At 36.7% G+C, this 12,986-nt stretch overlaps 1 protein-coding gene across 1 annotated transcript in view; it reads left to right on the top strand.

The window, feature by feature from the left end:
• Positions 1–12,986, top strand: part of LOC113409490 (CLIP-associating protein 2-like) — a 271,704-nt gene that overhangs the window by 198,588 nt on the left and 60,130 nt on the right. The window contains exons 24-26 of the mRNA XM_029914215.1: positions 3,822–3,884; positions 4,584–4,690; positions 9,214–9,458. Of these exons, the coding sequence (XP_029770075.1) occupies positions 3,822–3,884; positions 4,584–4,690; positions 9,214–9,458 (415 nt within the window). The remainder of the gene's footprint in view (positions 1–3,821; positions 3,885–4,583; positions 4,691–9,213; positions 9,459–12,986) is intronic.

Here is a 12,986-nt window from a genome sequence, read left to right as displayed (position 1 = left end):
ACTTGAAATGTTATTTTTGTTGTTGTTAATCAAGTTTTTAACCTCTGTGTTCAGATGCCAAATACCACGAGTAGGTTGTATCTGTTGCTTGTATCAAGAATGTAAAATAACCCCTATGGAAATCAAGATTTAGTAAAAATGTATGTTCCTGAAATAAATATCACAGGACTTCTTACCTTTCTATTTCCTGATTTCTTTGTTTTCAAATTTCCCTAGTGATTAGTTAAACCAGTTTGTCCTATTCCATATAATTAGTCTATTGTCAAATTTATTTCTTTAAATAATTCTGCAGACCATACTCTCTCGAATTTTCCACTGATTCCAATGGAATGTAGACTAAGTAAATCAGCTGTCTCAGTTGTTAGTTTTCTTTTATATAATGTATGTGACAATTTTACATATAACCCTTTTACAACTATAGACTGTTGTTAATGGCTCCCAAAAAAGAATATTTTGTTTGCATAATGTCCCAAGTTTATGCCATTTCTATGTGTGGTGTATAAACCTTTTTGTAATCCCACATCACAGGGATTACAGATGCTGATATCAAAGAAGTGGCAGGAGGGCACCTATTTTAATTCACTGCTCTGAGAAACAAGTGATTTATATGCAACTGAATATTGATTTATGATATACAGTTAATTTTAAAGATTTATATTTTTCAAGATTACTTTCTAACTTCCTTTGACCAGAAAGTACATTATTTCTTAGTCCTTTTCAACATTTTTCATTATAACAAATCTTTAAAAATTTGGTAGAATAATAACCAAATTAAATAATTAGAGATGGTCCATTATAATATCAGGAGCACAAAGAGCACTCTTGAAGAAGAGATTGTGGAATAAAGTCAACTTTACCTGTTATAATATGTTATAGCCATGTATTAGCATATTTTGGCTTGCTTGTTTTATGTAATTGTGGGGGGAGAGGTTGCTTTAAATAGTATTCCTAGAGATATTATGAGCTCTTAATTCATATCTTGAGTGAATTTTCAGTGGAAGATTATAGAGAAATTGGTCCCACTATAGCATGTGTTCAAAGCCCTGCAGATAGCATGTGTCGCTGCCATTGATTTTGTGTTGTCTTTTATACTGCTGAGTGTCTAGTCGAGTATGCTGGCGCATGATTGCCAAAGAACCAAGCATCCAATAATATAGTTAGTGGGGGAGAAAAAAACATACTTCATAGTTAAATAACGTAAGCATATTTATATTGATGCAAAATATATTAAACATTGCTTAGTGGATTACAAAAATTACAATGAAAAAATGTCATCTATTGCATACTAAGTGGGCTTGACTTCACTGTAAAGTCAACTCAGGTTATAAGTGGAATGTTACCAGTAACTCGAGTGCTGTCCATACCAGGACTGATTGATTTAAATCACAGATTTTATTCATTATTTAAATCAGCAAGCAGGAAATCTTGATTTAATAACTAATTTCAATCTTGTTTTGCATTTGTACTTCAGTTATTTTCTTAAAGACAGGTTCATTCTCATTGGTTTGTATAACCATTAAAACATGCTGATTTGCAACCAAATATAGCCTTTACAGTAAATTTGGACATACTTCTTACTAATCAGGAGGATGTACAAGATCTATACACATGTATTTAATCAGTTATATAGTTTATCATACATTTGTTCAGATTCTTAATTTTTACAATTAGAAAATGGTGAATGATACAATTCTTTTCTAGTAGATTACAATTTTTTACTCAGGGTTGGTGTCAAGATATATTTGGATGGAAATGTGAATTAAATTTAAATAGTACAAAACCAGCATTTTTAAATTGTTAGTTAAATAAAACTACCTTAAATATGTTGATACATAAGAAAAACAAGTACGTTTATCAAAACATATTTTGCATTTAAAACTGATTAGTTAAAGAAAGGAAGTATTAACTGTAGTTAGTCAACTGATGGATTGTTTCTGGTCACCATGAGCCAGATTTTTGAAGGTATTTAAGTTTCATTTCCAAGGGAAGTTAATCCTAAAAACTAGAAGGACATGGCGACAGATTTTCAAAGGTATTTAGGCACCTAAAGATGCAGAAAGGTGCCTAGTGAGATTTTCAAAAGCAGTTAAGTAGGGTAGGTTCAACTCACGTAGGAATTGAAACCTAAATACCTTTGACAGTCTGGCCCCATGTCCTTCAAATGTTTAGTATTAGTAGATCTCATCCTCTCCCACGTGTTTTTATTGATAGATTGGAAGAGGAAAACAAGCTTTCCTGCTTTTTCAACTCCCAATCAGTTTCTCAGCTTTGAATGAACTAGTCCAAATGAAGAAAATATTCTCACTGTACCTGCTAGCTAAACTGAAACTAGAACTAGGCACAAGTTTCTCTGCACACCAGTAACTGAAAGTACTTACATTTGGAAAAATGTAAATACAGGTTGTACCTCTCTAGTCCGGCACCCTCGGGACCTGACCGGTGCCGAACCAGAGAATTTGCTGAACCACGGGAGGTCAATGCAGAGTGCCAGGGGGTCTCCATAGGCACGTATGTAGGGGGTGCTGCAGCACCCACAGGCAGTGGGCCAGCATGCCCCCCCCCCACCAGCATGGTCCCGCTGCCACCTGGGGTCCCGGCTGCCGGCCCCCAGCTGCTAGCTCCTCGCCTGGGGTCCCATCCCCCAGCCCCAGTTCATCGTCCTCCTTCCTGGAGCTTGAACGTTGTGAATCAGCTGTTCGCGATGCTCCGGAAGCGCTGGGAGGGAGGAGGAGGAGTTGGCAAGCGTGAGGCCACCAGCATGTGAGAGGCAGGGGAGGGAGTGGGGAGCTTGGTGCTGGTGAATGCTCTGAACCCACTAATTTTTCCACATGGGTGCTCTAGCCCCGGAGCACTCAGGGAGTCAGCACCTATGCCGGACCACAGATGTTGCCGGACCAGGGAGTGCCGGATTAGAGAGGTTCATCCTGTTCCAATATACACTCCATTGTAAAGACTGAAAATAATACAGATCCTTAATGCAGTACCTGACATTGTGACATATTTATAAAACTTGAGTTAACTTCAGAAATTAAAGATATTTTCACCTGATTCTAAATATAATTTAAAAAGCAGCACTCTTTAATCTCATTAAAATTTGAAGAGGCTAATTGATGTAACATATATTTTATTTATTTAAGTAGAATAATTGTAAATTTAGGCCTTAATAGAGTTTTAAAATTAAATTTGAAAATAAAACAGGTTTATTTTTAATACATAACTTTTCATTTACTTTTAAAAAATAATGTATTAAAAAAAAACCCTTTTTAAATCATTTTTTTTTATCCAGGCACAAAAAACATTAATTTGAGCCTAGTGGTACTTTTAGCTTGAATTAGCTAGCCTTTCAAGGGTATAGGCTACAGCTCAAGTTAGCACAACTTGTCAGCTGCTAATACAGTAACTCTGTGCAGTAATCTAATTATTCTGTGCAGCTCAAGTATTATTTTGCATTGTGGCTGCTGTCATTCAAGCTAGGCCCTCCAGTGTAGACAAGTCAAGTTAACTTTGCAGTTAAGATACAGACTCAGTGGGCTGTTTTGAAAGGCTCATTAGGGGTGTATATATGTGTTTTGCTTTGAATTAAAAAAGGGAATATTTGCTTTTAATTTTCTGCAGCATGAATTGCTGTACAATAACCCACTTGTTATGTAGTTGAGGGACTTGTTTTCTGAAACTTTTTCATGTTTTCTCTGTTAATTTGTTCTATTTCATGCAATAATGCTACATCTGTTTCCTAAAAAGTATTCTCTTTATCTATACAGTTATCACTGTACCTTGCTTCCATGATAATAGATAGGGTTTATATGATCCTGTTATTGCAGCTTCCAGGCATCACTCCAGATCTACTGGTGCCCTCTACACCCCAGAAGTATATGGGGCTACAGGTGAAGGATGAGTACACTTTGCTGTCATCTGTGCAGTCATCCTGGATACTTTTTCCCACTTGGTTTTCCTTACAATCCATTTTTAAAAACTATTATTTACATTAATTTGAGTTCTGTGTTTTGGATAATCAAGGTTGATGTGTACACATTGCAAGCTTTTCTTTCCCAAGGTCAACCCCCCCCCCCCCCCCAATGTATTTACAGTTATTTTTACTGGCAGATGTACTTTATTTTAGTTCCTCATTATTTGGTATTTGTAGCACTTTTTATGCATGTAGTTCTCTAACATAGCGCTCTTGGTAGCCCTCCTCATATTTTGCTTTTTATTTTAAAAAATAATTAAAAAAACCCAAAATGATTAATATATTTTAACAGGTGCTCTTCAAAAGAAAAGTAGCTCTGTAGTGCAAACGCCTCAGTTGATCCTCTTGATTCCTTTCTTTCATAGTACAAATATTTATCAGACATTCTATTTAATCATTGATTAATGTTTGTTATTTTTCCCATTCTTTTGCTGCAAAAATACAAATCAGATAATTGCCACATCAATTCTTTTTTTAACTTTTCAGTTAAATGAAATTAAGTAGAGCAGAGCACTTGCCAATTACTATACTTCTGGTTGGGTTTTTTTAAGTGACTAAAATTCTATTTTCCAATTCTGATTTAAATGTTTATTATTTTCTTATTCTGTTATGACAGGTACAGGGTTTGGGATCAGTCAGTCAAGTAGATTGTCATCATCAGTTAGTGCTATGAGAGTTCTGAACACAGGTTCTGATGTAGAAGAAGCAGTAGCAGATGCATTGGTAAGAATCCTCCATTTATCATTTTAAGCAGACTAAAAACTTTGAATTGTGTGATCACTTAAATTGTATATTATATATATCTACATATATGTATTTATAGGCATTCTGAACTGTGAAACAGTTTAGTTCCTTAGGTTTGAAATTACATTTGTTTACCTGAGCTAGCTCATTGAGGTGGAATTTTGATTAAATGATAGCATGAACAACTAGTGTAATACAAGACGAGTGATTGAAATTTTTTCCCCTTTGAATAAAAACTAAAGCTCTGAACAAGCAAATTAATGATGTGTCCAAAATCAGAAACTGTTCCAATATCTTCTCAAGATTGTAGATTCTTTGGGTCTGGTTTCCATTTTCTATGTTTTGGCTCAGAATTATGTTAACTATTGAAACTTAAAAAATAAAAACAAATGTTGAAAGTTAAGTTGCTCTGCCATTGCACCTCTGTAGAACAAAAGGCAGACTTGTAATTCAGAGACAGACTTGGCTGTAGTTTTATTTCCCAGCTATTGTCAAGTTCATCAGTCCAGATGGTACTCAGTCTGCAAGGAGATCCTTTTGGGATTTGCCATGATAATGACTGTCAAATTGATATCACAACTTTAAAACGATTAAAACATGGATAATAGGACACCTGTTTACCTTGTAAATCAGCACAACACAACAGGAAAATAAATATATATGCATATAAACTTGGTAACATCATATTTATCCTATACTTTCTAGTATCTAAATGTATTTTGCATGTTATACAAAAAATGAAGAACCTGTTTACTGGAGCTAAACAGCATTGAGATTTTTGTTCCATGAAAAATTCTAGATTTTGAAAAAAAATTCCATTCTATAGCAGAATTGGGTAAAAAAAATTAAAATATTTTGTGGGGAGCCGGCCAGGTGTTGAACTGGTCAGACAGGGAACTGACAGCTCACTTCCTCAAGAGGCCCCGGCTCTGCAGTGCCCCATTAGGCAAGCTACCTGGGAGCTGCCAAAGAGCTGCAAGACTTGGAGCTTGGGAACCAGGAGCTTGGAAGTCTGGGCTCCACAATTATCTCCAGCTGGGCTGCCAAGGAGGCCAGCAGACAAGCTGGCAGAAAAACAGCAAGGTTGGTTTCCATTGGAAACGTGCCTGATTTCCATTAGAATGTTATCAAAATGGACACAGTCCCACAGATGTCTCAATTTCAACTAATTGATGCTTTCTGATAGAAGTTCCTTAGTGAATTTCCAACCAGTTCCATTTATTTACCTTTCTTTGATATTTTTAACCACCCAAAATTAAAATGTTGATTTAATATTTTGAAGGGATTTTCTTTACTGTCTTCCTCTATTAAATCAAGCCAGGTCTAGGCATATTTTACTTTTTTGTTGTTGTTTCTGTATTTTGTTAGCCTTAATTTCACATTAGCAAATATTCAAATTCAGATTAACCTAATATCCTGAAATCAATGGAGGTCTTCTGTGTTTTGTCATAAGTTGGTATTTAGCATGTTGTCCTGTAGTACGCTACTTATATTCATAAAGTCATCAGTTAAGTGACTCCTTGCTTTGTTTCTTTCCTGTCCATTTCTTTCATAGGTCAATGTGCTTTATAGATTAAATGTTTGGAGGACATAGGTTAGCGTGTCATTGGCAGAAACCACTCTGAGTCAGAGTAATTGTATCATAGCTTTTTAAAACTCCTATACCTGTACCTTGGCTGAGATAAAAGTCAAGAAAATGTTCTCCCCTTCCTCCATTGCTGAAATCCTGTCAAGCAAAACTGTTCAGAGTGTGACTGACAGTTTGGTAAATCCTGGCTACCTGCACTCAGAAACTGTCCAGTACCTCTGATAGTGAGGAACTTTCTGTCAGCTTCATGGAAAAGAACAATTAAGGGCTGGTCTACACTGCCACGCTAGTTCGGCGGCTGGGGATCGAAGTTCCGAGTTCGATTTATCGCGTCTGGTCTGGACGCGATAAATCGAACCAGGAAGTGATCCCCGTCGACTGCGGTACTCCAGCTCAACGAGAGGAGTACCGCGGAGTCGACGGGGAGCCTGCCTGCCGCGTGTGGACCGCGTCTGAACCGCGGTAAGTTCGAAGTAAGGTATGTCGAATTCAGCTACGTTATTCACGTAGCTGAATTTGCGTACCTTACTTCGACTTGGGGGGTAAGTGTGGACCAAGCCTAAGATTCAGTTTGTCTGTGTGTGTGATGGGAGGGTGGTGTCTTCGAGGGAGTCAGGTTTACGAATGTCTCTTCCTCAGTTTTGTCTTCTGCTGTTTCACTCACTGAGGTTTTAGAAGGCTGCTTACCTGAATGAGAAACTATCAGTTTTGTGCTTCTGATACTGGAAGATCACACTAATAAGGAATGCCTCTCCACCCACTGGAGAAGGAAATGTCATCTGTACATCTGTCCACCATAACCTCTTGTAGCAAAGCCCCTGGCATGGGTGGTCCCTAGTCTTGCTCTGATTGGTAGTGACTATCCATTTGGATGAGAATCTGGCTCTGAGTTTATTTTGCTCTGATGCAGTACAGGAGTCTATCCCTGTCCAGGCTCTTGAAAAGATAGAACTCCAGTATCATGACATCTATTTGTAAATATAAAATATTTGTAATGTAAATGGACCTAATTCTCTCTCTCCCTTCCCCCCCCCCCCGCCCCACAAAACTGCTACACTACCATTTAATTGCGAATCAAGGATTAAAGATTTATTCTATTCCTGTTTATTTGGCGACTGTTTTGGGATATCATGGATCAGCTGAATTTAAAGAAGTGTCTCTGCAGGGCTTGGTCACCTGATTCACGTGGCTCTTTACGTGTTAGAAATAACTCGTTAATTAATAAGCCCCCCCCCCCTTCTGTTGTGGTATTGATGTGGTCTGCCCAAAACTGATGAATGCTCCTTTCAAGCTATTCAGATTCTACCAATTAACATTTCTTATATGAATGTTCATTTTCCTGGTAGCAAAGAGCTCAATTCATAGAGCTTCAAGCTCTGACTGATCCACTTTAAATCAGGTTTTACATTGATAATGTGGTGCTATGAGCACATTCTGGATTCCTTCTGAAGGTCGTGAAAGAATTCCACATACGGTTAAGCATAGGCCTACTTGTTACACTGTTGCAGTGCTGTTTGTTTTAAGAGCATCCCTCAAGTTATTCAGCATTGAAGAGTAAGAATTCTGTGCAAATTGTAATGTTAATGAAGGGGAAAGTATTCACTTATACTTCTGCTTCTTTGACTATATCAAACAGGATTCTCACTACACACCTCTGATTCAGAGTTTGGATAGGGGGTTTCTTTTGCAGAGATGTGGTTTTTTTCCCTCTAGGGTGATAAGTCTGTTTTTTCTCAATCCTTTGGCCTGTTTGGGTTTCATGTTTTTGGTTATTTTTTGAGGCGGGAGAGGATGTTGGTTGTTTTTTGTTTTTGTTTTTTGTATTTTAAAATTAATTCTTATACGGAATTCTAGTAATTTGCTTCTATAGGGACTCTTTGTAATTCCAGAATTGGGTGGAAGGTTCCAGATGCTGAGAGCAAAGCTGTCAGAAAACTTCCACAGTAGAAAAAGGGGAAAAACATTTTGACAAAAAATTCCAAAACCAAGAACATTTGTTTGGTTGGTGCTGAGATAGTTGACTGTACATAACAGGGTCCTCAAGTTGAATTGCCATTGTGTAAGAGAGCCAGAAAGTTTTAAACTGGGAAGTTTGTGTCTTATCTTAGTTTGTGAAGACCTAATAAATTACTTTATGATGTATTTTTCTGGAAAAGTATAGACAGTAAAATTTCTTATTGGTAATGCATGATATGGCAATGTTACATATTTTATATCTGAGATCGTGAGGGCAAAGAATAAATAAAGTTGCATGCTAATAGCCATTGTCTTAATATAGTAAAAAAAAAAAAAAAAAAAACACTGTTGTTTCTAGTGACAGGTGATACCATAATGAAAATTAGTTATAGTACTAGTACATGGCAATTATCCTCAATGTTCTCAATTTCTCTATTTCTCTTTAATAATTTACTGCTATCAGCTCTTAGGAGACATACGGACTAAGGTATAGAAATCACTGTTTTCCCCTTACTTCTGATAGTTTAACATTTTAATATAGTATGTACTAAGATTGTACAAAACTAAACATAAAGAAGTAATAGAAAATGTCATTTTAAACTTGATATTGTTAGTTTGAGGTTGTGTAAGGTTGAGTGAAATGACTAAATTTCAGTAGCTCTGTTCTCCCTCTATTATGATAAATATTTGTATTTTTCACAAGTAAAACTTATGCAGAAGAAAATTGATTAGATGGATAACCTGTCGTGCTATATGCTTCATTTTTACTTTTCGAATTCTATATAATCAATCTGGCTTTAAGATATTAATGTTGCATGACTTGTTGAACAATGGAATTGGAGCCATAATGTCAATGCAGGTGATCAGTGAAGGTGCTAGCCTTTGTATAGATATGTGCAAATACAAAGTTTGACAACTCTTTGTGATCATTGCTAATCTGGGAGTCTGTATGTGATAGAAAAAGCCTGTACGAAGGAGGTACGAGTCGTATGGAATGTACTCTGATGATGATGCCAACAGTGATGCATCCAGTGCCTGTTCAGAAAGATCGTACAGCTCTCGCAATGGCAGCATACCTACATATATGCGGCAGACAGAAGATGTGGCAGAGGTCCTCAATCGCTGTGCTAGCTCCAACTGGTCAGAAAGAAAAGAAGGTCTTCTAGGTCTACAGAATTTATTAAAAAATCAGAGGACTTTAAGGTAAGAAAATGTCTCTTACACAAGAACAGTTTTCCTTGAGGGGGAGGAGGCACTGTTTTTCAGCTGAGGCTCATTTTCCCAGTAGCTTTATATGTGTAGATGTAGCCTTCATTGTATTACAGGTAGAATTGGAGTTTCAAAATACTGAAATAAGCAAAGTAGTATATTCTTCTGAATAAATAATGCAGATTGCAGTGTTTCTGTGAGATCTCTTTGCATTATCCTGTAAATGCACAAAAATGATGATAATCAGTTTCTTGGTATGTATTATATTTATAAGATTAAGTGCATCACTTATGACCATGTAAAAAATAGTATCTCATTTCCTGCTTTCTTGGGACAATTTTTCAGAAACATAGCTTAAAAACCTAAAGATTTTACTTGCTGAAATTGTAGACTTTATCCAAAGTAAGATTTCCTTAGCTGCTACTATCCTGGCATACACATCTGTGGATGCCCAGAGCAAGGTCCATGTCTTTCATTGACGTATCTGGAGGAACCTGTGACTGTAGATCTGGATATTAGATTCACACAGATCAAACACTGTGAACTGTGTAAAATTCACCAGTGACAAATTCTTTTAGCAAGAAGGAGGACAAGGTACTTGCAGACTCAGAAGAAACTGCAAAAACTGGCCTCAAACCAGGAAGGAAACATGCTTAAACACTTTTACCTCTACAATAAGTACCAGAGATCCTTGTCCCTCATCCCAATACTCCTTAAACTATCAAGAGTTGAAATTCTGGAAATAACCACCGTCTCCCATTGCTCAGAATGGGGAGTTTTAAGCCAAGCTACCTTCATAGAAGAGTGAGGATTCCTATGTGTTGGGATTCCCTCTGAAAGTGTTTTCACTTAGCTTATCCAGAACACCTTGTCCAGTTCTGGGAGAACACTTCATCCAGTTCTCTGGGATCCAAATCATTCAGTTTGACTCCAGATTTCATTACTCGGGTTCCTGTATTTGGCATACAGCAAAGCTATGCTGAGTTGATCAGAATCAAGCGTAGGGGTTAGATTTAGGGCGTACCATGCATCCAGAGTTACACAGAAAACCTCTTCTTTTATATACATTTACACGTTACATTGCATTTGCTATACATTACATCACACATTTTTGGATTGGCTTGGTTATTTTGCAGGAACCAATCGCTGTGCAGCATGTTTTGTCCATGTGCTTTTCATGCAGAACATGATCTTCACATTCCAGGTTTATCTTGTCCATTGTCGCTAGCATTAGGATGTTGCTGCTTATTTTAGCTAGTACAGACATCCTGACTCCAGCATACTGCTTGTCAAGCCCCTGTTTACAACTTAACTTTTCATTCATCTTCCCAATCATGTCCACTAAGAAATGAGGCAAGTTACTTATGTCAAGCTAGGCCTACACTATGCTATTTTCAGGGAGCTAGTGGTTACTTTGAAAGGGCAGCTTAGGACAACTGTGGCCTTTGTTTCATTGAGGACAAGAGAAGATGGGAGCCATTTTGAAAAGGGCATATCTTGACGAAATTATTTGTAGAAGAACACTATTCTTTAGCTCCTGTTAAAGAAGAAATGCTCAGTTATTAAAAATAATGGCAAAAGTGACAGTCTTAAAAAATATATTTTTTTAAAAATACCCTTGTACCAGATTTACTCAACAAGGAGAGCAGGAGGGGAAGTATTGAGGGGTGATGTGCATGGGAATCTGGAGCCTAGGAGAAAGGGGAAAACGGGGACGGGGCAGGAGGGATGGAAAAGCGAGTATGTATGTTCTGTCTGTTTTGTGCTCCTCCAAAGTGAGTAAAGCATCCAGAGCATGCTGTCAAGTATCAGGGGGTAGCCGTGTTAGTCTGTATCTACAAAAACAACAAGGAGTCCGGTGGCACCTTAAAGACTAACAGATTTATTTGGGCATAACCTTTCGTGAGTAAAAACCTCGCTTCTTCGGATGCATAGAGACTTCTTCGGATGCACAGAGTATGCTGGTTAATCTGGGCCGAAAAGCTGAAATAAAATACAGATCTTGGGGTTATGCTGCAGATCTTCAGATCAACATGATTAACACTACTCATGGGATTTTTTGTTTAGTGTGCAAATATAAAAATTTTAAAATTTTTTAAAAGTGAATCATAGATAAGAACTTAGATTAAACTGTAGTTAAGTTTGACTGCATGTTAGTAATGTAAGTAAAAACATTACATATAAGTATCCCAAAAAACAAGCAGTAGAAACTTAAGAAATTCAGATTTAAGATTAAATTTAAAAGAAATCCAAACATGTTAAAATATGTAAATACACAGTTAAGGCACCCAAACAACCTTATCTCTTCCTTGTAATGACACTCTGAGGGAAGCATTTTTAAAAAATTATCAGAGGTCTTTAAAAATCAGTTTAGTTTAATCTGGGACTGTAGTGCACTATTCACAATTGTTAGTCATCACAATGATATCTTTACAAAGCAAAGTTAAGATTTTTTTGTTTACTTAACAGCATTCCCATACCTTAACATGTTTGAATTTCTTTTAAATTTACCCTTAACTCTTAATTCCCTGGGTTTGTAATGCTTATTTGGGGGATAATTACAACATCCCTGTAATATTTTTATCTTTAAGTTACTGATATATGTTCTAGTTTAACATAATTTTTATCTGGGAACCTTGTACAGTGTTGAAATTATTGGTGAAATTAAAGAAATAATAAACAGTGATAGAAGTCCTTATTTAATAGCATTAGAGACAAAATTTAAACCAAGAGCTCCTCAAGACAGAAAAATTCCTAATCTGTGGAGTCCTAATTGGTGTCAACTGGAGGTGCAATCCTGTGTTCAACAGAAACTATTTGATACTCCTGGGGTATATCTACACATCTGCTGAGAGGGTGCTTCCCAGCACAGGTAGACAGACATATGCTAGCTCTGCTCAAGCTAGTGCACTAAAAATAGGAGTGTGGCCACAGCGGGCCAGGCAGTGGCTTGGACTCGCCGCTTGAGTACAGTACAATCCCGCCTGTCCCTCTGGGTATGTAGAATGGATAGCCTGAGCCTCCACCAATTGCTTTCATGGCTACACTGCTATTTTTAGCATGCTAGCTCAAGCAGAACTAGCTCATGTCTGTCTACCTGCATTGGGAAGCACCTTCTTAGCTGCTTTGTAGACATATCCCTAAAGACTAAGAATGTCTCTAAATATATCCTGTTTCATATTTCAGTTATAAGTGGAAATGTAAACAATGTTTTGGTTCTATAACGTTTAGTAAGTGTTACTATAAAGGGACATTATTGGATTAAGTCATATTTAAAAATAAATTTTATCTGTATTAACATTAGATTATTAAAACTGAAAATTTTAAAATTAATTTTATTTGAGACGTTTAATAGCTACCACTTTCACTTTGGCTTGTAGTCAGTTTCACTGGTTGTTCTGTACTAGTATCATTGTTATGTTATTTGGGTTGCAAATAGTGCATAAGAATGTTTAAATTGAAGTTAAACTTCAAATTAGATTTTAAACAAAAATGAAAATATTTCTATTGAAAAGGTGTTTT

The sequence above is a fragment of the Terrapene carolina genome, unplaced genomic scaffold, assembly GCF_002925995.2.
Source record: "Terrapene carolina triunguis isolate 2854851 unplaced genomic scaffold, T_m_triunguis-2.0 Scaffold33715, whole genome shotgun sequence".
NCBI classification, from domain to species: Eukaryota; Metazoa; Chordata; order Testudines; family Emydidae; genus Terrapene; species Terrapene triunguis.
This window is presented reverse-complemented; position numbering and strand designations above follow the sequence as displayed.